The sequence below is a fragment of the Idiotropiscis lumnitzeri genome, chromosome 15, assembly GCF_059441095.1.
Source record: "Idiotropiscis lumnitzeri isolate Australia: NSW breed Sydney's pygmy pipehorse chromosome 15, RoL_Ilum_1.0, whole genome shotgun sequence".
NCBI classification, from domain to species: Eukaryota; Metazoa; Chordata; class Actinopteri; order Syngnathiformes; family Syngnathidae; genus Idiotropiscis; species Idiotropiscis lumnitzeri.
Window position 1 is genome coordinate 296,978 of NC_142405.1, and position 24,916 is coordinate 321,893.

The 24,916-nt window shown below is 47.2% G+C and overlaps 3 protein-coding genes across 5 annotated transcripts; 1 reads left to right on the top strand and 2 right to left on the bottom strand.

Moving 5' to 3' along the window:
• Positions 1-9,027: 9,027 nt before the first annotated feature.
• On the bottom strand, positions 9,028-15,775 carry LOC148321991 (arf-GAP with dual PH domain-containing protein 1-like). Of its 2 annotated transcripts, XR_015846624.1 has the most exons (12): positions 15,571-15,775; positions 14,788-14,918; positions 14,542-14,633; positions 13,953-14,035; positions 12,689-12,801; positions 12,377-12,523; positions 11,828-11,911; positions 11,671-11,733; positions 11,523-11,594; positions 11,228-11,456; positions 10,957-11,060; positions 9,028-9,881 (listed from the first exon to the last, which is right to left on the bottom strand). XR_015846624.1 is itself a non-coding variant. In XM_088316666.1 (11 exons), the coding sequence occupies exons 1-11, from the start codon at positions 15,764-15,766 to the stop codon at positions 11,032-11,034; spliced, it is 1,239 nt and encodes a 412-aa protein (XP_088172792.1). In that variant the 5' UTR covers positions 15,767-15,775; the 3' UTR covers positions 9,028-11,031. The 2 variants fall into 2 exon arrangements, 1 of the variants encoding a protein (XP_088172792.1); XM_088316666.1 differs by having other exon boundaries at positions 9,028-11,060.
• A 484-nt stretch (positions 15,776-16,259) lies between these two features.
• On the bottom strand, positions 16,260-20,007 carry rnps1 (RNA binding protein S1, serine-rich domain). Its single transcript, XM_088317065.1, has 7 exons — positions 19,879-20,007; positions 18,528-18,671; positions 17,852-18,037; positions 17,636-17,759; positions 17,113-17,266; positions 16,764-16,905; positions 16,260-16,604 (listed from the first exon to the last, which is right to left on the bottom strand). Coding segments are annotated over exons 1-7 (858 nt in total). The 5' UTR covers positions 19,881-20,007; the 3' UTR covers positions 16,260-16,498.
• LOC148321993 (uncharacterized) lies at positions 19,944-22,888 on the top strand. Of its 2 annotated transcripts, XM_088317064.1 has the most exons (4): positions 19,944-20,098; positions 20,591-21,213; positions 21,290-21,430; positions 21,547-22,888. In XM_088317064.1, exons 2-4 carry the CDS (start codon positions 20,605-20,607, stop codon positions 22,423-22,425), a joined length of 1,629 nt encoding a protein of 542 aa, XP_088173190.1. In that variant the 5' UTR covers positions 19,944-20,098; positions 20,591-20,604; the 3' UTR covers positions 22,426-22,888. The 2 variants fall into 2 exon arrangements, with proteins under 2 accessions (XP_088173190.1, XP_088173189.1); XM_088317063.1 differs by having other exon boundaries at positions 19,948-21,213.
• The last annotated feature ends 2,028 nt before the right edge of the window (positions 22,889-24,916 follow it).

A 24,916-nucleotide genomic window follows, 5' to 3' on the forward strand; every position in this document is an offset into this window, starting at 1 on the left:
CCCAAATGACTTCTTTCTTTATTTTTGGGGGACTATCCGATGCAATCGGTTCTCGGAGCATCGGAGCGCAATTTCATCCCAACTTTCCAATGCTGGACGCAACGTCGACATCTTTTTTTTTTTCCTCGTCAGCTCGTGAGATGATTGAATTTCCTACACGTGTTCTCGTCGCTCGCCGCGCCGCTAACGCGCTTAAATGACTTCATCGCGCAGGCTACGATGAGCTGAGCATGCTCGTCAATAAAGACGGCAGGAGACGCGCATTGGGAAAGAAAAAAAAAAAAAAAGTCGGTCCCAAATGGATGTCATGAAATGCCGCCGTCTGTGTTTTGTGTTATCGGATTCATCGTAAGCGATTAGCGCCGGCCGGCGAGCGATGGCCGAGATGCTGCTGATGGATGCGCGGAAAACAATTGTTCGGCTGACCCGGAGAATGTCTTGAAAATAACGCAATCCACTTTTTGCGAGCTCAAACTTTGATGGTGACGATTCTGAGAAAGATTTCGACTCACCGCAAAAGTTTTTTTCCAGACACTTGCGGAGATAGAACTTGATCGAAAGCTCGCGGGTGGCAAAATGACGTCCACTTTTTGCTTCAGCGGAAAAACAGACTTTTAGCAACTTCAAATGATTTGTGCTGTGCTGAGTCGACAAAAGAAAAATTCAATGCAAAATTAGCTCGAGAGAAGAAACGATTGGTGGCGATGGCGTTCGTAAAAACACGCACGCACATTTGTGCTCGTCCTAAAATGTACTTTTGGCAAAATGTGCCAAGATTGTTGGCCAATGAGGTAGCGGCTGCAAGGCGACTTCAGGCGCTCTCTCCTCTCTCGCTCGCTCTCTCGTCTTTATGCTCCTCCCACTTCTCCGGACATACAAAACATGGCTAGTGGATCATTTTTCTAAACGCAGCCGTAAAGAAACGCGCATTTTGTGTGGAAAAGTGAAATAAATGAAAGGGACGAGCAGTTGAGGGCGTGTCAGCTGGGAGGGCCCTCGTGAGAAGAAGCGGCTCGCATCATGGATGCCCATATTTGGAGGAAAGACACGCGATGATGTCATAATAAGCCGACGAAGCGATACCAAAGGCCTCAAATAAAAGCAAAAAAGAAAAAGTCTCTCGATTTCATGTCTGCCGAGTTGCAAAAACTGGACGAAGGGCCATCAAATAAGGAGACGATTCGTGTCGCTCTTGCACGAAGCCTCGTGTGAATCTCACACGCGCACGATACGGACACACAACACGCACTGCACGCACACACGTGCGCATCCACACAGCTGCACATGCTTAAACATGGTGTACATCTGTCCACAATCCATCCGTCAGCGCCTCCACATCTGCGCACACACACACACACACACACACACACACACACACACAACGCACTCCCACTTCCACTGGACTCGTTTGTCACCGTGCCAAGCCTCAGCGGCGCGCTCCGTGCGCTAAACTCACACACACACATTAAAACACACGCTTGCCCGCGGCCTATTTTGGGCTTTTCCTGAAGGAAATGCGATCCGCTTGCTTTGAGACGTCGCCTCTTGTCCAATTGTTCGTCGTGGTCGACATCAACGTCGTTTAAGAAGAAAACGATGACGATCAAGCAAAGTCGTCAAAGTTTTTGGATCATGCGGAGGAATGTTTCCAATTAAATATGAATATTCTTGATTCAATAAGAAGTTGCGTATTTGTGACAAAAACGTTTTTTTTCCGATTTGTACACAAACTCATTCGTTTTGTAAACTGAGGACGCTCGGTACGGTCCGCTTGAATTGGGAGCTTACGATGGATGCAGCGACACGGTCCCGTGCCGTCCTCAAGATGGCGCTCACGTTCACGACTTTGTGATACGCTGGATTGCCAAGTGTGACTCTTCAAAGAATTTTCATTCGGTTTCGGTTGAAGTCGATGTCCTCGTGAGCTTTTCTTCCAGTCAGCAACCTCAGCCCTGACTCACCCCTGTCCCGAGGTCGGCGGGTGGGGGCGGGGTCAGCGCAGAATGGACCCAATTGTTATGGTGTCACTCGGCCACCAGCGCGAGCAGCGGCGGCGGCGGTCGGAGCGCGCTCGCCGCCAAGCTTGCCTTCGCTGTGAATCTTCGCAGGTGTTCGTTTGTCCGCCAATGTTGGCAATTGCCTGCGCTGCGGCCGTATCACCACGGCAACTGCTCTTTTGGCTGGCGTGTGATGCGGGACAGCCGGACAGCGCCACATGGACACCGGAAACTTGTCACCTTCTTCAGCGGCTTTCGCAAGTACGAACGTTGTGTGAGACGCGACCAAACATTTCTTTGGGCTCATCGTTGGTGGTGGACTGAAAATGGTCAACGCACCAAGCGGGCCTTCCTTGACTTTGAAAACGCCCAAAAGTGGCGCCGCACACCTGAAGGATTTGCTCTTGTAAATATCAAACCGGTTTGATCTTGACAATTGTCGCCGCCGAGCCACAAACGACAATCAAGACAGGCGATAATCGTTCACAATCAATCGTTTCGAGACGCCTGAGAGCGGAACCTCCGCTGACTTTCTTAAGAGAGGGAAAATGCTCAAATTTGGTCGGAGGCTCAAGTTGTGTGAACTCGGCTTGAGCGAACGTTGCTTTTGAGTATGAAATTTTCATCAAAGAACCAAAAGAATTGATGCAAAAGCGTCTTTTCGGGTCGTTCGGGCACTTTGACCCGCGATGCATCCCGGAACCATTTCCGTTGTCCTTTTTGGGAACGAGACAAACATCTGCTCACGTCCCCTGAGCCATCTTGGATGACAACTTTCCACTTCTGGTCTTCCCACCCAAAAGTCCAAAAGTCCAAAAGCGCCAAAGCGCTTGTGTGTTTGAAGGAGGTGGGGTCGCACATCTGAGCTTTATTTGGCTCGTCCCCCCCCCCCCCGTCGGGATGGTGGCGGGGCTCGCTATCTCAAAGAAACTGGCGCCTTCTCAAACGCGCTCTTAGGTAAATGCGCTAAACGCCTTTGCGCTGATCCGATGAAGCCGCCTCACGTTTTTCACAGGACGTCACCATCTTTTGGTTATTTCCCACAAAGCCAGATGGCTGCCATTCAGGTTGACAAAGTGGGGGAGGGGGGGGGGCAATCACAGACAGGTGGCTCCTCTCATGACCCGGATGTACTTATCTCATGACCCTTGGTGACCCTGACAGGAAGCAGCCGAGTGAGCTGGCCCTTCCTGTCCGCATGAGACCTTCCCGCATGCTCACAAGCGAGCAACCCCAAAAACTCAAAAGTGCGATTATTGAGTCCAGGCTCACCTTTTGCCCCCTCACCCCCTTTTATCTCGCTTTGTTTCAGGACCATCCAAGTGCTTTTCCTTTCTTTGACGGTTGCTACATTTACGTAGAGCGCGTCTCTGATTTCATTTTTCTGGACGACTCCCAACATCAGGCTTCTGGGTTTGGTCGGCGCCAAAATTGAAGGCATTTGGGCCTGCTTCGGAAGAGACCGCTTTTGTTGTGCACTTGGCCGCAGTTTAACAAAAGGAGCTGAGAGAGGCTTCCTGTAAACGCGTCCATGTTTGTGTCTGGCGGATGCAAAACAAATTTATTTTCTTTTTTGATGTCATGTGGACGGTCGAGCAAGCGATTCGCTGGCGGTGGTCACTGAAGGCCGCGCGGACATGTGAAGTCGCCGTTGTGGTGCACATGTTGTGGACATTTTTGGGGATTCAGCACAGACTCCAACTTGTTCGTTGGTGTGGATTGTTTGTCTATGCAAAACATGGAGAAAGTCGACACCCCCCTTCGTTCAAAAAAAAACAGGTGTCGGTGATACAAAAGACAAGACGGAGATGAATTGTTTCAAAACTTTTGCCACCATTAATCTGAGCCAGCCTTAAATTGTAGAATTTAATTGAAAAAAAAACCCCACAAACAAACAAAAGTAAAAATAATGTGGTTGCATAAGTCTGCACACCCTCTTACATCTTGGCTGTGTTCAAAATCAACCAATCACACGCGACCATTTCAACTGCTTCTGATTCCCCCCAAATAAAGTTCAGCTGTTCTCAAAGTTTTCCCAGAAACCTTTTGAGCGCCTCTGTCGGCCATGAAGGCGCCGGAAAGGGCAATGATGCGCACCCGCTTTCATCAAATACTTTTGTGCACGTTCGCCGGAGTCGCCCTCGTCCATCTGCTCATGTGGCAACGCCGCAGTGGTCACATGACATCTGTCAGACGAATAATCCCAAACTCATCTCGATTCAGATTATCATCAAAGTGTGTCGTAATTGAGTTAATGAGCGTGTTTGCGCCGTAACCCGATCGCTCGTTTTTTTCTCTTTTTTTTTTCCGCTTCTGCTGCTGCGTTTGCAGCCAGGAGGCGAGGGTGAAAGGGCCCCCGTGAAAAAAAAAATAAAAAAAATTCTGACAACAACTGCGGCTTCACGCTGCGTTTGTGGCGAGCCTCGCGCTGGGGCGCAGCCAATGAAAAGACAACAGTGGCGAGGAGGACGCAAGTGACCCGGTGGGCCCTGGCAGCGGCCTCAGCGCCAGTTGTCACCGCCTTAATCCGGCCGGCGTGATGACCTCATCGCAGCCGGCCCGCCTCGATGGCTGCGATGACTTCTCCGACCCGAGCGAATGGTGTGGCTGCTGCAGGAAATCAAACATTTCGGTGGCATCTTGACACTTTGGGACTGCTCGTTAGACAACGGCAAATTGTGCAAAAAAAAAAAAAGAAAAAGGAGCGAAACATTGAACAGTTTGCCATAAGTTGGCCCGTAAAGGTCAAAGAGCATTTGAGAATTATGCGCAAGACTTTTTGCGAGTCGCGTTTTTATGTGGAACACAAACTGTGCTATGAAAAAAACACAGCACTTTCTCTTCTTTTCATTATTTTGCATGTCGCTAAGCCGGCTTCATAAAGCGCCGCGTCTGCCGGCAGACAAAAAAAAAAAAAAGAAAAAGGAAACAAAGCAGTCATGCTCACATGCACAGCACAGAAATTTGCGTCACGTCGAGGTGGACCCAAACGCAGGGAGGCGAGCAGTCATTTAATCAACAAAACCAAAACTTCAATGATCAAAAAGACAAACACGAACAGAACACGACTTGACAAAACTAAACGTTGACTGTGAGACAAGCAAGAAAAGAGGGACACGAAGAAGTGAAAGCAAGCGGCGAACTAAATCCAAAGAAATTGACGAGACAACGAGGAGCCGAGACACGGCGGGTGGGAGGAATCTGATTGGGTCACGCTCGGGAGTGAGACGACAAGCGCAGGTGAACACAATCAGAGCACAAACGAGGAAAAACGTGAAACCAAAGACAAACTCCAAAAACGGATCATGACAGTTCATTCTTTCAAAGGCGTCTGCTTCATGAGAGCGACGTTTTTCGTCAAGGCGAGAATTCATTTGGGATCACAACAATGTAAAGCTCATTTTATTCATTTTCTGCGTCTCGCTATACTTTTGAAATGCCGATGCAAACGTGCAAAGACATCAATGACTTGACTGCGGCAATAAAACATTGTGCACATTTTACAGAGAAGGAAAGCGCAACTTTTTGCAAGGAGAGGATTGTTTTTTTTTTTTTGTTTTTTTTCCAAGTTTCAAGTGCAAATGAAGAAATAGGACACCATTAAAACGTACGGTGAGAAAGTTTTACCTGGACGCGAACGGTGGAACGCGGCCAACCTTCAACACGACCGCACATTTTGCCCGACGAGCACCACAAGGCCACAAAGTCATTTTTTGGACACTTTGCTACGATCAAGTTTCACTTTTGCGACCGCACGTTTTGCTTGCAGCTCCATGAATGAAATTTATTTTCTTGATCAAAACATGAATGACGCTGATGCCGAGAAAATTAAAAGTCTCTGTGGTTTGAGTAAAAAAAAAAAAAAAAAATGTGTCTCCGTACGTTTGGTCTCAAGGAAGCGTGCGTGCCTGAACGTGAAACAGGAAGTCGGCCATTTTGAATGGGTGAATTCCAAAACTCTCGTTCACATTCTCTCTCTGTCTTGGAGACAAAATTCATTTGGATTTGCGTGGACGCGACTTTTTGCCGTCCTATTTGAGCGGAGCATGACATGCGTCAAAGTCTTCTTTTTGAGACTTTGCCATGACAACGCTGCTCGCCAAAATGAACAATTTGGTGAACGTAAAGCGACAATTAACTGCATGTGTCAAATAAACAGTTGAATGATTTGCATACGCAGAAGCACATCAGACCCGAAAGCGATGGTAAACAAACACAGATGTACAGAATGGATGTGAACATACAGTAGACGCACACACACACACACACACCCCTGCAGGCGGGCGTGCTGTGTGGAAATAAAGAGACACTTGCTCTTGTTGGCACCTCGTCCCATCACACACGCCGCCTCCACTCCTTCATCCCAGCTGTCACAACTGCAACAACTCCACAAATACACGACACACACACACATTCACACCCGCTCACCCACACGCATGCACACACACATGGACAGCACTTTTCCCGCTCACACCTTTCCCGCTTACAACGGCCGACTCCAGTTGGTGCCCACTCGCGAATGCCCGTTTGCGTGTTCGTGTGTGTGCTTGTGTGTGTGTTTGTCATCGCTCTGACATCCGTGCACCACAATGACGCGAGTGGCATAAAAGGGTTGCATGTGTGTGCGTGTGTGTGTGTGTGCGTGCGTGAGTGTGTCCATGTTGGCAGCGTCGTCGTCAACGTTCACCCTGCAAACACATGTTAGGTCATAAATCTAATCGCCACGGCAACACAAACCGGCGACGCCAATGCTCACAGGAAGCATCGCAGATTATTCGCGCTCAGGCTGTAATTGCATTAAACACCTCCACATATTCATTTCATTAAAAAAAAAAAAAAATGATCATTGACGTAGTCCAAACCAGATGAGACAGTTTATTGACATCCCAAATGACTTCCCAGATGTTATGTTGTATACCATTATTCATCCAAAAAATAATAAGAATTATTCCGCTTTGCGCTTGTTAGTCGATGGCAGTTCGCATCAAAGAGTTCTCGTCCGCTCTTGAACGCAAAAGAAGAAGAAGAAGAAGCAGGATTTACGATTGGATTTTATGGACCCTCGGCCGCAATGCCAAGCAAATGACGGATGTCGGACGGGCAAAATGGAGTAAAAGGCCAACGCGTATTCATATTCTTGTCAAACGAATGACAGAAATCCGAAACAAAGCAAATATTCCGAGATCATTATCTTTATCGGAATCCTCATACAAATAGAGGAGGGTTGCTCTGAAAACGTTTTTTTTTCTTTTCTTGTCCATCTAAAACTGTCGGATGGACGAAACCATTTGAGCCAAACTAATGCGTCCCGTCGAGAGTGAAGCGACCCGTCGCGCACGCGCACGCGCACGCACACGCACACCAAGACGGCAACTGGAATATGAGGCACATTTTGGGGGGGGGGCGCTCGGGGCCGAAATTGGGCTCTTGGTGGTGATTATGGCAGCGGGTGACTTATTTCCGTAGTGGAGCGCTGCCACGCACGCACGCACGCACGCTCGCACACGTCTGGGTGGTTTAAAAGCTCCAAGGGGACTTGAGCACACATTATTATTTGCAAGAATTCGGCAGACGGCCCCTCTACTCGGGAACTGAGACATTAAACGTGTTGCGAATCGCGACGATGCCGCCGTGACGGCAATCAGGAAGCACGTCACCGTTTCTCAGCAAACGTTTTGGCGGCGGAGCACATTCAAATGTGGCTCCAAGCAAACATTCATGCGCCAATTTGGTGGCAACCTTGGAAGACAATTTGGGGGAATTTTGTTGACGACATTTTGAGTCCAATTTAACATTTTGGAGGATAGTTTGGAATTTATTTGACATTCCTTCTTTTAGACATCCGACAAGAGCGAAATAAAAAGAGTCAAAACGAAGGGAAATTGTCGCTCGGGTGATGGCGAGCGACAATTTGCAGTCTTTTCTTTACAATTCTTAGTAACACTGAAATTTAAAAAAGTACATTGTGTGTGTCAACATAAAAAAAGAATTCAAATAATAATCCAAATCAAATATATTGCACATAAAAGTTGTTTTTAAACGGGATGACCAACCACACTTGAGATGCACATCATTCATTTTTACGATCAGGCATCCTGCAGTCTCGCTCTCACTCACGTGCACGCGCACGTGCGCGCACACGCACAAGCACCCATTTTATGATGTCTCTGCATGCGAATAAGCACCAGGCAGTACCAGTCCAGCAACGGCTGCACTTGCCAAGGCCCAACAAAAAGGGGGTACAGGCTGGCTGGTTGGCTGGCAGGGTGACCCCCCCCACCCCCCCACCCGCTTTTGTACACACACACACCCCCACACGCATGCACAGCTGAAGCAGTGCGCGAAGGATCAACAGTTGGCTTGACTGGGTTGGTTTGAGCGAGTGGTCGGACGGCTGCACGCCACCACGTCCAACAGTTTTGGGCACCTGACCTCGCGCAAACTGACAAATGCCGACGGGTGAAGGGTTGCACGCCACACGCACTCGAACGTGCGCGCCAACTGAAATGAGCTGTAAGCATACAGCTCAGAGTTCATTTGGACAAGAAGGTGAGCGAGGCCGAGGGCCGTCCGCTCCGTATTCCCTCCTAAACGTCCAGCTGTTGCCGTGGTGACAGCTGCCCGGGCCGGCAGAACCAATCTCAGCTGTCAGCCGGAATGCGCTGCAGAGGTTGCCGGATGATTTGGAGGGAAGGCGGGATAGAGTTGCCGTGGAGTCGACTTCTGTCCGAGCAACGTCTCCCTCCGACTTTTGGAGCGAACCCAAATGGAACGCTTCAATTAGGTTCTGGCAGTTGGCAGCTGGAAATGTTTGTGGCCTCGCCGGAGCGGCAAAGTCCGCTTCCTTGACGTGGAAGCGCCTTTCAAGCGAGCGGACTCGTTGTAGAAGCAAACGATGTTGACATTTCAGCAAAACTCCCAGTGGGACGTCATCTCCAAGCGGGTCGCTAATAAGGCCTGATGGGTGGCCATTTTGTCGTCATATTGCATCCCAATTAAAAAAAGGGCACTTTTTCAACACTCTTTTTGTTTGTTTTATTTGGATTTGTTTTCTATATTTGCACCGGAGAGGAGAGCTCTCCAATCTTGTTGTACACCGAGTATAATGACAGTAACGGGCCTTCTGGTTCTGATTCAATGTTGTTTGTTCTCATTAAACAGCTGCAAGATGCCGAGACCGTCACACACAAACGCGTCTCGTAATACGAACAATGTTTTTTGTTGACGGTTGCTTGTCTCAGCCGGCTTCAAGTTCAAAGGTGAACTACAGCCCAGAACTGAACCACCACGGCCTGCGCCAAAGTCAAGCGTGTGCACCGCTCGACTCTCAGAGACTTCCATGAATGAAGATCAGCAAAGTATTCTCTTTTCTTCAACGTAGTTAACCAATAGTCATGAAAAAAAAGGTAAGAAAGAGCACAAATGATAGTTGACACACAAAAAATGCTCAATACGAATTCAATAATAGTTTGAGTAAAAAAAAAAAAAGAGTAGCTAAAATTTGGCTAACTTGTAAAAGAAAATGTCAATTTGCTTTAAAAAAGATCAGTAACCTGGAAAAAATATAGTTGAATATTTTTTAAAAAACTTGGTGAAATACTGGACACACATGCATAACCTGTAATAAAGAAATAAATCAGTCGAAAAGACCTGATTTTCAAAGGAAACATGGCTGCGGTGAATAGTGAACGCACTGATTTAAAAGGTGAAAAAAATAAAATGATTGTAAACTGGGAAGAGCAAAATGCTGATTAAAAAAATAACAATGAATTGGAGGGGGGGAGGTTGCCGGGTTGACGAGTTCAAACATTTTTCACAAGGTTGTAAAGGTGTTCCTGTGCCGCTCTCTCGTGGAGTTGCGTTGCAATCACACAGACGTGTGTGCTGAAACGACAGGCAGAGAAACAGCGCCCTCTTTGGTGAGATCGCCGCTAGTGCGACGGTGCGTTCAGTTGCATCTAAAAGGGTAGGACTTGTGGCCACCACGACGCTCACAATTGAGCGGAAGTATCTGTCGGTAACTTTTAGCTTTCAAAATAAAGGTTTGGGTCAAAAGTTACCATTTGCCCGTCTCTATAATAGCAAAATATAGTGAAATAAAATTGTACATGACAATGCATATATAGTTTTAAGTTACAACAATGACTAAATTAGCTTGTGTTAACTTTTTATGTTGGTCACAGGGAGTGTGGTAAAATAACATGGACAGTCTTTTAATCGTATAGGCTGAAATGTTAAATTGTTAGATTGTATATATTTTTATTTTACACTGGAGAATTCATCTGGTCTGGCAAGGTCAGAATAGACTAAATGAACCACATAAACCTGTTTGTGTTTTGTTTTTTCGAGATGTGACCATTTGGACAGCCCTTAATTCGCGTGCTAACACGACAAGACAACGCTCTTTTTGCTTGCCTACTTTTGCAGATACTACACTTGAATAACGTAACGTAACGTAACGTAACGTAACGGCTGTGACTCCAAATAGAAATAGAAATAGAAATCCCTTTATCCACAATTGTACTGTGTATCATTCTTAATGGAGACGTTTGAAACGTGGCGTTGAGTCGAGTGCACAAAATTTAGAGCAGGTTGCCCGAGTGCGGTCCTCGAGAGCCGCAAAGTGACGCGACGCATCCTGTTTTCGGTGTCTTTGTATTCCAACGCACCTGATTAAAATGATCAGCTCGTTCTGGAACTTTGCGTTACTAGATATCAATAAGTATTCGAGTGACTTGTTTACCACCCCCAAAACTTGCCAGTCTGTGAACATTAAAAAGCTTTCCTTTGTCTCCCTCTACTGGAAGAATTAGTACATGTCATGGGATACCAAAATGTACTGGAGCACCGATTACAAGGACGTATAGATGGCTTTTTTTTTCCGTTTGTTTTTTAAATGTCAAGTAAAATGACCACCACGATGAAGTTGCCGGATAGGAAACAGTTTGTTCTCACTCACGCGTTCCGTCTTCTTGCTCAAAGTGTGACGGGGAAAAAATTGCTCTTTGGACGCATCCTCCAGTTTGCTGCAGCGTCAAGGTTTGTGCTTGAAATAGGCCTCCACTGCAGAAAGAAAGGCACAAAGATCAATCATGTGCTTCAAAGTCATGTTTACAAAAGAAAGATTCACGTTTTTGCCCAAATCTGGATCGCTTAGGACGAAGCGCGGAGGCTTTTTCTGCCGTCTGACCGACAAAAGTAAAGAATGAAAAGACGCAGATGGAACGTACTCGCATACTCCTGAGGTAGCATCGGACGGTTGACGGCCGTCTGAATGGTCGCCATCCAGTCCATTCGATCCCGCTCGCTCTCGCACGCAAAAAGGAACTTCCTGTCCGGCGTGGCTATGGTGATCCCAAACTGCCAACGGGCGCTCTGAACGCCCGGCGGGAGGCCCGACACGACGCTGTAGCCGTTTTCCGAACTGCCGATGAACACTTGGCCTCGCGCGTAGGCGTCCTTGCAAAGCGGGGAGCCGCATTAGCGGACGGGAAATGGGCGGCGGGCTCGTTCTCGGGTACCCACCAGTGGATCTTTGAAGTACATGAGCCTCCTCTCGTCCATGGAGAACCATCTCTTCTTAAAACCTTCCGTGTGCTGCACGGGAGAGAAGCACAGCGACTGGTCATTTTCGACTCCATGCCGCAAACTCCGACGACAGACACTCAATCACCTTGGGGCCGGTCTTCTCCATGAAGCCTTGTTTTAGATAGTCCCTGGTTACGTTGGGCAGCAGCTGGACGAACAGCAACACAAGTTGGAGCATTTGACGGCTGCTTCTCTTTTGAATAACGCGCGTGGTCGTCACGGCAGTCGTCGTGGCGACTTACGTCAGCGGCGGGCGCTCCCGGGAAGGCCACCTGCAGGTAGTGCAGCCTGGCTGCTCGGATGGCGTTGAACCAGTCCACCATTTCCTGGGAAAAAAGAAAAACAAAAAAACATCAAGCTTTCAATCATATGTGCCGGATGGAGACTCGAAGCCGTTTTACTTGGCAACGTGAAATTCGGCGAAGCATGTCAATCACAAAAAAAAAAGCCTCAAAGGAACAGCAAGTCGGGACGTCATTTTGGTCATGAGGGAGGGGGGGGGCGTAACGGTCCGGCCCTACGACCTCCGGGGTCGGTGGCCGACAATTTTCCTGAATAAGGCCAGAGGGTCGAGGGAGACTGACCGGCAAAAAAGGCTCAAGTGCCCAGCTCGGGCCATTTGCGGAGGTCCTTCCTCACAGAATCGTGCGTGTCGTTTTGTTGGATTGGAAGCAAATTTGAATTCTTTTCCAAGTATTTCATAAAGGATTAATATTTTTCCAAACAGATGGACGACAAGAAATTGAGCCAAAAGTGTTCAGCCAATCAGCTCGTGGATCGGACGGCCTCACCTTTCCATCCTCGTGGTAGACAAAAATATTGCGAGTGCTGTTGTCCTTCAAGTAGCTTATCTGCAGGCCGTTGGCTGTGCCAATTTTGGATGGCTGGAAGGTCGCGTTCACTGTGCCGATGCTTATTATCGCTTTCGGCTCTCTCCCCTGTACAAAGGAACGAGAAAACATTTTGTTGAACATCTTTTTTTTTGGGGGGGTCACACTGCATGACATCATACGTGTTTGTATTGTATTTGTCATTTTTGTCGCTTCTTGTGGAGCCAACTCATCTGATGCAAGAAAGTCCTACTGCGTATCGTCACCACTCACATCCTGCTTGACGAAATACTTGAGCACACCCTCTTGTTCGGACAGGACGAATTTCCGACTGAGGTACTGTGCGCTGTCTCGGCCTCGTTTCCATAGAAACCCTTCCCGGTAGCCTAACACACGAAGACGAAACGGAACGAGATGAGATCGCAACATAGATGATGCAAATTGAACAGAAAGGGCGGCTCGATGTGATTTGCTTCACAATGTCTTGGTGAAGCGACATGCGGCTCGAGGATACGTGGGCCACAAGTAACTTTTGTCTATTTGGGACAAAAGCTGCCAAATGAGTCCAAAGATCTTACAAACTGGAATAGAAAATATTGGATTCATTTTTGACGCAAAGGCACTTCCTTGATATTGACAACAATTGTAGTCATCTCATTTGTTCTCAACACTCTGAGTGTGCGCAAAGCAGGAATTGTGCTGCAGGAAGATGTGGTTCATCGTTGCCTAACTCACGCGCTTGCGCCACAAAAACACACAGAATCAAAAGACAAAAGCAACGCTGTCGCCGTCTGTCTTTGTCTTTGCACTGCTGCAAGTGACCCCCAAAAAAATAACAAAATGAGAGGGCGTTCGGTGTGACGGGAGCATTGCAATCAAGACTGTTGGAAGGCAAACTGCAGCAAAGATGGCCGCGTTTTGCATTCAAACGACTGAAATGCAGCCCACAAAATTGGTGCGAGGGAGTAGCGACATGTGCGGCAAACACAAAAGCGCTCCATTCTCCCTTGCCGCCGCATTGCTGAGCGGCTCAACAAGACAAGGCCACACCCACCCTGAGGAAGAGCGCGCCGCTCATGCCACTGGCACAAAACATGCGGAATGAAGCTTCGGAATGCGGCGAGCCGCGACAAACAGGATTGGGACACGTGGCCAGGAGCAAGCGCAAGTCAAACGGAAGAAAATGCAAATGACGCTCTGCTCACGAGCGAGGAAAAATGGCAATTCTTTTCGATTGCAAAAATTGAGGTTGTTTTTTTTTCTGGAGGTTGAAACAAATTAGCGGCCAAATTGCAGAATTTCACTTTGAATTCATTCCTAAAAATCGGCGTCCTTACGATCTGATTATTATCACGGAGTAAAAGCAACGAGGACGTCCTTTGCTTTTGCTCCAACACAATAATTTGCATTTCCCCGGCAACGCGGCGGAAATAAGTAGCAAAAGGTCCAAGTGTTGCGATGTTGCATGCGTCCAGTGGCGTGTGAGCGACGTGATGAATGCGTCCAGTGGCGTGTGAGCGACGTGATGAGTGTTGACCTGCTGAGTAGGACTCCTGCGGCCCCCCGGGCATGAACTCCTTCCTCTCGTATTTGGCGCGGATCCACTGATCCCGCAGGAGCCTGACGCACAACAAATGTTTGGCTTTTACCGACGGAGAATCATTGCGGTGCATTCCAAACTTTGACTTCACTTTCGACTGATCGGTGGCTTCCGATGCGAGTGACCCGACTTTGTTTTTTCAAGATGCGAGCGCTAGTTTGGCCCATTTTTGTCAGAGCAACCCATGTCGACGCAACATGTAACAATATTTCCAGGCATCGACTCTTCATCCTTTGCAAAAACAGACTGACATGAGCGAGTTAGTTGTGCAACTCTTCTTCATGTGTCTCTAAAGCCAAAAAAATGGCATCTCAAAGTAGCATTGTCTTACTTTATCCATCTAGCCATGATCCGAACTGATTATTCATTATAAATTCAAACAAATATACGTCAGTAACTCTTCTTAAAAATGATCGATTTTCCAGCATATGGAATCTGCACTTTGAATGTGTGAGATGCACATTTGTCTGTGGAATCCGATTGGTTCTGTCCACAGAAAGTGGCAAAAGTGTGACGTGTCACTTACGCGCAGTCTTTGTGAGTGGGTTGGTAGTAGAAGGGGGGGACCGACTGCTCGTATTTAGCCTGAGCCACGCGGTTCCCCACAGACTCCATCAACTGCACAAAGGAAGGAAGAGAAATGTGACGTCTGACTGTCAGTGATATGCTATCGTGGTGCATGCAGGCGGCTTTGTGGTGACATTTGCAGAGCGGCCGCTGTGGTGCTCTTCTCTTTGTTTGCTTGAAACACACCAAAGACTTAAGCGTTCACCTCCAACTCTGCCGTGGTCCACGGGTCCAGTAAGAGAGACTTGACCTTGCTGATCTGGGCGATGTTTCTGTGCAAGCCTGAGCAGCTGTGGCACACAAACACACCGAGAGTATACGAGGCCCACTCGGGATCTGAAACACACACGCACACAATCTAGACAAGGAGATTCTGATTTGATAGCAGCCTGGGCAATAGCGCTGAGGAGCAATTGATCTTGGAAGGACCCCTGTAAAGCGCCAGAGGAGCCATGAAGTCTCGCTACAGTGCGCTCCATAATTGTCGCCACACCTGGTTTACATGTGTTAAAAGCATTCAATTAAAGTCCATTTCTATTGCAGACGCATATTCAAGTTCCTCCTATGGCCATGCAAATGTCCGGAGCTGACCCCCTTTGAAAAGCTGTGGAGGGGCTGCAGAAGAGAGGGTCAATAAATATGGAGGCCACTGGAGATCGGTTTGGTATATGAGGTTCAAATTTAGTAGCAAGAGGGGAACTGGCCAAAAATTACTCTAAAACGGCACAACTATTTGCAGACTTAACCAACATTACATACAGCAAAAAATGTTTTTTTTTTAAAAAAAATCATCCACTTTTCATAACTGTTGCAAGATAACGTGACATTGAAGAGGATTTTCTTAGCTTTGGGGAGTGTATTTCCCATGTATTTGTGTGAGATACAAGCACAGGAAAAGGGTATACTATGAGTGTAGCTTTAAAAAATACGGGTTTCTTATGTATCTATATCTTATCGGAACATAAACTCGGCGAAGTGTCGACCTCACCGGGCGCGCCGCAGTCGGCGCAGTTTCTATTTCCGGGTTTGTCCAAAAGTTCCATAAGTCTCCTGCTTTTTTCTCGCTCTGCAAACATCCTCAAGGAGATTGACGACGTTAAAGTCCCGCGCGACAAGAAGAGGTCGCCACACGCGCCGCATGATATGAAAGAAGGCACACAGAGCAAAGGCGCAACAGCTCGCATACGCTGTGAGAGGCGTCCGGATAGGATGCGACTGCAGAGACAGTGACCCCTAGCGTCATTTGCGTGTACTGCAACAACACTGAACCGCGTCCTCGTGGAGTGTCGAGTTACCTTTTTCGCAGTCAGGTTGTTTTAGAAGGGTAAAGAATGAAAATAATTCAAATGGTGAATTCAATTCACTTTAATGCCCTTAAGGAAAAAAACCTACTGGATGGCAGTAAGCTACAAACTTAATCTTAATGAAACCGTGTGACCCTTTTAGTCATGCCAAATTTGCAGCCAAGTGTTGTGTTCGCAGCAGTGAGAAATGGTTAGCACATGAGCCTCAAATTTGTCAGGTTCAAGGTTCAAACATGGACTCTGGTCAAGAAAAGCGCTGCAGAATTGGGACACATTTAGTATCGTGCCTTACGACCACCGTATGACAGTGCTTGGAGAAAGTTACAAATGAACTTTTGTATAAATATATTTAACAAATCCAACTTGAGACTGGTTGTGTTCCACAAGTTTTATTTCTCTTTCTCTCTAAAAGTCAATACAGAGTAAAAAGGCTCACAATCTCAGCTTGGGCTCGTCAGAACAAACAGAACTTACAAGGAAATTACAATTGACCCCAAAAAACAAAAATCCTACAAGGGCAACGTGTTTTTTTCAAGTGTTTTTTTTTTTAATTTTTTTTTTAAATTTGTAATAAAAAGTAATTTGAAATTGTTCCCAAAGAGGAAAACGTGTTTATCTGGACGAGTTTGAGCTGGAACGAGAACGGTGACGCCTGCGGCCGGGAGATCTGGAACGAGAGCGGCGGCGTACCGGTGAACGCCTCCTTGGGGAGCGAGACCTGAAAAAAACGGAAAAATGTCAAGCCGACAACCACATTATCTCGGTTTATTTTTACATCCCTTATCTAAATAAATAAATACATGAGCTTGGTGGATATTTTTTTATTCGTGTATTACTCTAGGACTTCCCAGATTGGGAATATGTAAGCGAGACCGACCTTCTCCTCATGCGGGGCGGGCTGCGTCGCCACATGGGCGGCGGAGGGGGCATTCGACGAGGGGGAGACAGACGACGAGGAGGAGGACGGACCCTCTGGGGCAGCACAGCAGACGCTGTGATCTCCTGGCCATCAATCTGACCTATGAGCACATGTTGGAACAGTCAAAAATTCTCACAAGAACAAAAAGTCCTAACAGTAAAAAAAAAAAAATACATCAATGGGAATCGAAATTGTAATCTTCTTCAAATATTGTTGCAGCTGAGCATGCCATCTTAGGCGTTTGTAAGTTCAAAGCCTTGAAATCGGGTTCGGCCCCTTGTACGCGCCGAACCAACAAATATCTGACCTCCGTCCATGTACTTGAGGGCCTTCTGGGCCTCCTCGGGGCTCTCGTACTCCACGTAAGCGAAGCCCTTGGACATGTGCGGGACCTGCCTCTCCATCGGCATCTCCACCGACTTGATCTTGCCGTACGTGGCAAAGATCTCCTGGATGTGGTCCTGTGCGCAACAAGACAAACGACGTGCTCAATGTTCATCTGGTTAAAGTTGCTCGCTGCAGTTTAATACGAAGAGTGGCTGAAACTCATGGAGACAAATTCATTGTGTGAATTGAACAAACTTGGTCAAAATAAAGATGATTTGGAGTTTCGTCACTAACTCATCTCAACGGAAGAAGCCACTTGTGAAAAGAGGCCCATCTGCTCACGACGCACAATCCTTTTGTACGAATATGCATCGTCGTTTCCAAAGCTCAATTGAAGAACCTCCGGCCAGACCGATATTAAAATGTATTTTGTTTTTCTAAACATGGTTACCTAACCCTGTAAAAGCTCTGAGGAGCTATGCATTAGTGCGAGTAGAGCAGACCTTGGTGACATTTCTGGTCAGCCGCCCCAAGTGAACCTTGGTTGGTTTGGGGCTGGGCGTTCTTTTCCGCCTCTCCTTATCTTTCTCCTTGTCCCTTTCCTCTCCCCTCTTCTGTGTTTTGGACCTTCACAACAACAACAAGAGAGACAAAAGCAAAAACGGCGATCGTCGAGACGAACAAGTCCAACTTCCACCGGAATCTCAAGCGACACTTACGGCGAGCGGGAGCGGCGGCGGTTGTCGTGGCGCCGGCGGCTCGGGCTGGGTGAGCCCGAGGAGCTGGAAGAGGAGGAGGAGCGTGAGCTGGAGGAGCCCGAGTGGGTGCTTCCGGACGAGCTGGAGCCGCTGGATGAGCCCGAGCTGGAACCGGAGCTGCTGCTGGAAGAGGAGCTCGATCGGGACCTGATTGTGAAAGTGCCCGGTCAGCATCAAACTCATTTAAGACGAGTGTGCAGTGTCGACGGCGCCACAAGTGCGACAAGTTGAATCTAAAGCAGGATTTGCTCAACTTGCTAGTGATGTCTGTAAATGACAAATTCATTTCGCATTTTTAAGCAACAAAATGCAGATGTGAAGTGCAGGTACTATTCTTATCCACTTGGAGTCACCTTCCAAACATTTCACACTATTGCCGGGCCTGGGGGAGTCAGTGTAGACTTAAATGTTATGAGCTCACTTTTTGAATGTGCTAATTTTTGGTGCAGCTAGGCTAATTTCATTCTCTATTAATATTTCCCTACTGCGACAAACAGTCGAAGCACCTGCCCAGAAAACAGAGAAGCGGGGTTAGACAGCAGGCCGCAAGATGATGTCAACGACATAAAAAAAATAAAAATAAAAAATACTGTCATGTGATTAGTAAATGAATGATTTGGGATTGTGGGCTTCAGACCTGCTGCTGCTTCCAGTGGACGCACTGCGGCGTTTCCTGGCTTTCTCCCGTCCTCTGTCCTTTTCACCATCCTTGGCAGCAGATTTTTCCTTGGCTCGGTCTTTAGTTTTCTCCTCTTCCTTCCGCTTAGTTGGAGATGGAGCCCTACAGAACAGACATGAGAAATACAAAAGGGGGGATCAGTGTATTAGTGCTAGACGTTATAGTCTTGAAATAACATTTCAATGACTTTTTGTTTTTACGCATTTTCCCCCCTTTTGCTTTTAGAAAACAAGTTGCCCCCCCCCCCTTTCTGGGTTTTACGTTGCATTTCCTCGTATTAAAAAAACCCTCCAAATAGGGCTTTTTCCAGACATAACACAAAAGAAAAATGCAGGAAATGACACTCCATGAACTGTTTCATTTCTTGACAAAATGAAAGAAAGTGGCTGTGACACAAAAGAGGACCCTGAACAAGCTTTTGTCAATGACATACAAGTTAAACATCCCCTGCACAGCAGCATGTCCTCGCTTCAATGACAGGCTGCTGTCACTGCCTTGAAGAAATTCTTCCTCCCACATGCCGTGCGGCTTTTTAATTCCACTCTGAGAAGGGAAATGCTAAAATAATATTCCTACAACTCTCAGACTGCACAGCAACTTGTATCAATTATTTTAAATGTCTCAAGGGTTTTTACAACATAATACATTGAATAATTATTATTTTCCGTTTTCGCTAATATGATGATTCAGTATTCCTCATTTGTTTATTTTCTTGTGTGAATTAATTGAGTATTCATTTATTGAACGAGAGAAGAGCAATTTATTAGGAACGCCTTAGGGCGATGTTTACAATCATTAACAAAATGTAGCTTGATTCAACAATGACGGTGTCAATCAAGTCCGACTTTATAGTTTGCGTGTAGTGCTCCAATTATATTAATTAAGTAGTGGCCATTATATCAATTAATGTAGCCGTGGGGATACATGCTAGCTGGCTAGCTAGCTAGCTTCATAAATGCCCGCAAATTCTTCCAGAATTCGTTTCCTGTATAATTAGTAAGAAAATGTTACGAAAGTGAGTGCCAACAATTTGGAAAGACAAAACGAGGGCGTGATTCCGATAAAACAACACAAGCAACAAAAAAAATTAACATTGGAGAGAGATAGAGAGAAAAAAACGCCGCCATTGAATTTCATTTAGGCCGATTCAACTCAGCCGACGGAAACCACGGGGCTTTTGTTAAATCATAAAATGCTGGGCCGAGGAAGGCCATGTGACATTTCGCTATACAGCAAAACGTTGCGCGCAATAGAAAATAGCAAATAACATGATCGCAATTGTAACAATTGAATAAAATCGGAAACTTACATGTTTTTTGTTACAGGTGGTACAGTCCGTAGCGACTGCGGCGGGCCTCCAGAAGAGTCGCTGGCTGATGACGACACGAGTCGGAAGTGACGCCACTACCTGAGCGCCACTTACGACTCATTTTCTTATTTATGCACTCCTCGATAAAATTAAAACGTTATCTTGTCGACGGAACTATTATCACCGGGTGGCTTTTTTACTCTTTATTTACTTTCATCAGGTGAGCGCTCGACTTTCTGTTGTTGACGCAAAGCTATCGTTTTGCATCGATGTTTGTACATCACAGCAAGGTTTGAGGGTTTTTGTTTTTATTACTTAAGGCGACGAAAAGGCTTTTTTGGAAGCTTGGTTGTTAGAGTAAATGTTTATCTTGTGTGTTCTTTATAGTGTACAGTGTATATCCTATTTTGATGAATACAGTATAGTTTGGTTGGGTCTGATGTTCATGAGCTGTTTAATCCCATTTGTAGATCCACTGCACAGTGCAGATGATTCATGATACTTTGGGTAATGAGCTGTTCTTTTTTATTGTCTGTGTTCCTGCTAGTGGTATGAGAAACAATCACTGAATTAATCAACACGATGTACAGTTAATTTGCAGACGCTGAACTCTGCCTTTAATACAGTGCAGCTAATTTCAGTTCAGTTCCACAATCCATTTGCCTTGGATGTACGCAGTCTGCTTTGGATTCGGAACCATTTCTTCCCGTAGATTCAAGCCGCGCCATGGGTCGCCTGGATAACGCCGCCAAGCGCAAGGTGGTGGAGCTGAGGAAGGCGGGCCTGAGCTTCCGCAAGATCAAGGCCGTACTGGAGTTGGAGAACATCAAGGTGTCGGCGCAGGCCATCTACCTGTTCCTTCGGGAATTCCAAGGCAGGCGACCGGGCAGGGTCAGGCCCCTGGAGGCCGGGAGCAGCGCGGTGGCACCGGCGCACGTGCCCAATCTGGTCGGGGGGTTGCAGGAGAGCTGGAGCAGCATACACCTGCAACACCTGCTAAGGGATGCTTCGCGCCACGCTGGCTTCGGCAAGTTTGCCAAGCGGCCGTCCACAGAAACGGACGGCAATGCCAAAGCGTCGGGGTGTGGGGAAAGCAGCGCCGAGAGCCAAACGGACCAGCGGCAGCATTGTGTGGACGATAACGACGTCCAGATCGTGAGCGTCACGTCTCTTGCGCAAAGTCAGCCAAGAGCAGAGACGAGTTCGACTTCTTCTTCTCCTGGAACGGCGTCGTTGGCCTTCACCAGGAGGAGATTGACGCCCTCCCCTGCCACCAGCTCAATGCTGGCAGCCCGTAAACGCATTTTGGATAAAGCGCTGACGCACAAGATGAAGGTCTGATTCTTGGCATTCTCCAATGCCTGTCACAATCATTAAATGTGTCAAATGGTTTTTGTATATATTCCACCAGGTGACATCGTTGTTGAGGAGAGAATACACCAATGTGCAAAGAGCCGATTTAGCTGCAATGTCACAGCAGCAACAACAACAACAACAACCACCACCAGCAGCAGCGGTGGCGGCGGCGCATTATGATCTGACCACAGAAAAGGTGAGAAAATGGAAGGTTTGTGATGTGGTCTGCTTTGTATTGGTAGACGTTGACTTTGGATCATGTCCTGGTCATTTTGTATTCAGGTAGTTTACTCACAATGTGTCGTTTCTCAGACCGGGCTGGAAGATGGTGGCACGAGCACAGGCAGGCGGTTCGCCCCGCACAGGCAAGGTCTGTCTTTGCGTTCCCTTCACACGCCGCCTCGAGTTGGAATTCGGCTTCCCAACCGCTCAGCGGCCCCTTTAGCGTCCTCGACCCCAGGGGGCGCCGTCCTCCGCATGCACACCTCTGCAGACGAGGCGACCCGAGACGCCGGGGCCAGAAGCGGTCTTCAGGATCCGATCCAGACGCTGGGCTGCGAAGTGCGCAGCCTGGGCCTGGCTGTCAAGATGCTGGTGGAGCAGCAGAGCCGCTTGGAGAGGGAGCAGGCGCAGCAGACTCGCATCCAAAAGCAGATCCTCAGCACCTTGCAGAGCCTGGCGTCCAAAGGGGGACCTTGCGCCAACGCTCAGCAAGCGCAGAACAAAACTCCATCCCCTTCCTGTTTGCCCACCACTTCTTCTTCGTTCAGCCAAGACACCTTCGACTTTAACCAAGTCACCTACAGCCAGTGCAGCCAAAACCAAGCGACGTACGACTCGCTCGAGAGCATGGAACCCGTCGAGGCCTTTAAATTACCCGGCCTGAGCCCCGACAGCATGAACGGCTTCCCTCCGTGCAGCAGCGCCGAGAACCTCCCGCTCGCTCCCACGCCCCCGCAGACGCAACAAGCGTACGCGGGCGCATACCCGCCGCAGAACTGTCAGACTCTCTTGGCGCCCTACGCGCAGTCTTACGTGCCCACGTACGACTGCTCGCACCCTCAGGCCTTCCGAGAGGCAGGAAGCAAGACGTCGGATTTCCACACGAGCTGTTCGGGGAGGAATCTTCAGGACTGCAGCGTGTCCACGCCGGAGCAACACCTGAATGTCATCAAAGTGGAAGGACCTTAGACAGATTGGAGCATATTGTAGCTTTTACTGTGTCGTTTGATTTTTTTTTAATTTTTTTTTACATCATATTTATTTCCGAAGTACAGTGGAAACTTGACCACCAATTTGTTCAGGGGTTGGTGATGCTGGAGCCTATCCCAGCTGTCTTCGGGCAGTAGGCGGAGTCACCCTGAACTGGTTGCCAGCCAATTGCAGGGCACGCAGAGACGAACAACCATCCGCGCTCACACTCATACCTAGGGGGCAATTTAGAGTCTCCAATCGGCCTGCCACGCATGTTTTTGGAATGCGGGAGGAAACCGGAGGACCGAGGACCGAGGTTCCACTGCACAGTAGATGCCAACAGAATGAAAATGGCAATAGAGTCCTGTTTGGACAAAAGCAAAAGCACGCGTATGTAGCATAGCCACTTTTGGGAGTCTTCTTTTTTGCTTTTGAAATGAATAAACCCAAGTGAATTGTTTGAGTGAACATATTTTTGTTTGATGCTCTTGTCCACATAAAAGTATCAGTTTGTTGCAAGTTTGTGCTTGAGGGCCACATTTGATTTGGGATGGCCCTGATCACTCAAAAACAAATATTTCAAGTACTTATTAAACAAATGAAGTTGCGTTGCGTGCGTGCAACTCGACACAAACACAAAGTAAATGAAAATGTTTTGCATGCATTTCGTGACACGATTGAGCACAAATAGCAGCGATGGCTGTTTTTGCTCACTGAATTTCTTTTAAGAGGAAACCAGACAAACCTGAAATCTAACAAGTGCGGCGCGACGGAGATGCGACCCTTTTGTCTTTTGAGATCATGAGACTGCACAAAATACAAAGAAGGACAGCTTTCCGTGTTCAGCTGTCGGTGAGCGTACTTGTTTTGCAGCCTGCACGCACCGTCAAGATGCTCGTCTTTGCACTGTGTTGCTGCTTCTTTCTGCGTGTTCAGGCTGAAGACCTAGACCGCTGTAAGTACACGCTCCGTGGTTGTCTTTTTTTTTTAAAATTCCTTCCAATTCATTGTTTGTTCATCCACAGATGCCTACTGTGAAAGTTGCATAATCGCAGCCAAAGGTACAGTACCGCACAGTCTGGTGTGCATTGGCGGACATCTTGTCCTTCTGCTTTATTGGCAATTTCAGGCCTCCCAATCTTTTCTACACTCACCATCCGTAGAAAAACAGTTTTATTCTCCTACTCAGCACTGGTGCCGCAAATAGCAACTTAAACGACTTCAAGGCTTTGTAAGTGCTTGCAGATGTTACAGATTGGTGCCAAAGCACTACTTTGTCTAAATGACGTTCCTCCGCTGACCTCCAAATAGTTCTTTGGCACCAAGAGGGTGCGAAAGTGATACTTTAGTCTAAATGAAGCGCCTACACTCACTTGACCCTAGGTTTTTTTTTTTGGCCTTGAGGTGGCGCCAAAGCAACAAATGAGTGTCTCAATGCGGCTCCTCAAGTTACCTCAACACAGTTCCTTGGCACCAAGATAATTGATACTTTTGTCTAAATGGAGCTCCTCACCTTCAACAAAGTTGTTTGGCAACAAGATAGCACCCAAAAAACGCGTTAATGAAACCAATGTTTTCAACGCACTTCAACACTGTTCTTTGGCAGCGACATGGTGCCAAAGCACTACGTTTCTTTCAATGAAGCTCCTCAACTCACCAATGTGCCAAAGGATGGTGCCAAAACAATGCTTTTAGGATTTGTTTCCAAAACAGCGAAGAACAGAAGACAGGTTCTGAAATTGTGAGGATGACACATGTGAGGTTTATCAGAATCGCTTGTTCCACAAAAAAACAAAAAAAAAACCTTGTTGCATGCAAAACATGGTGCACTTGTAAGTCACTTTTGACATTTTTTTTTCCACCCGGATTTTTTTCCCAATTTTGCTATTTTTTCTCTGTAGAGTTTGAGAAAGAAATGCAAGAAGCGCCTGTTGGAAGCCGACCGGCGCTCGCGGACGAGCTCCTCGGCACCGGCGAGGTTTGCAACAGACTGCATTCGCACAAGCAGTTTACTAAAGGCAAACTGGCCTCTGCCTGCTTCCGACTCTTCGGTGAGATCGCCGTTTGGCAAATCTTTCATTCATGTCTTGACCATGAATGCGTATGCAATTGATGCCTTGCTCAGATTCCCACTACGACCAGTTCCATGCAACTCTGCTTCGTTCCAAAACGGATCGACTGGACGTCGTGCTTTGCTATGAAAAGTCAACAGCGTGTGTCGGCGTCAAACGACACTCTTTTGAGGTCGGTTAACGCCAGGATTACAAATAGTTTCACATAAATTGGAGCTAAAGTAGTTTTTATTTAGTTTTTTAATGTTGGTTGTTGTCAGTTGGTTTTGATTTGATTTAGATTTATCGTTAGACCAAGTTTAGTAGTTTTTATATTTTTGAAAATATTTTTGTAATTAGTTTTAAAATTAGTTTAGTCTTTTTTTACGTTTGAGGAAAATTTGTCCTGCCACTTTGCTACTTATTGAGGTTTTTTT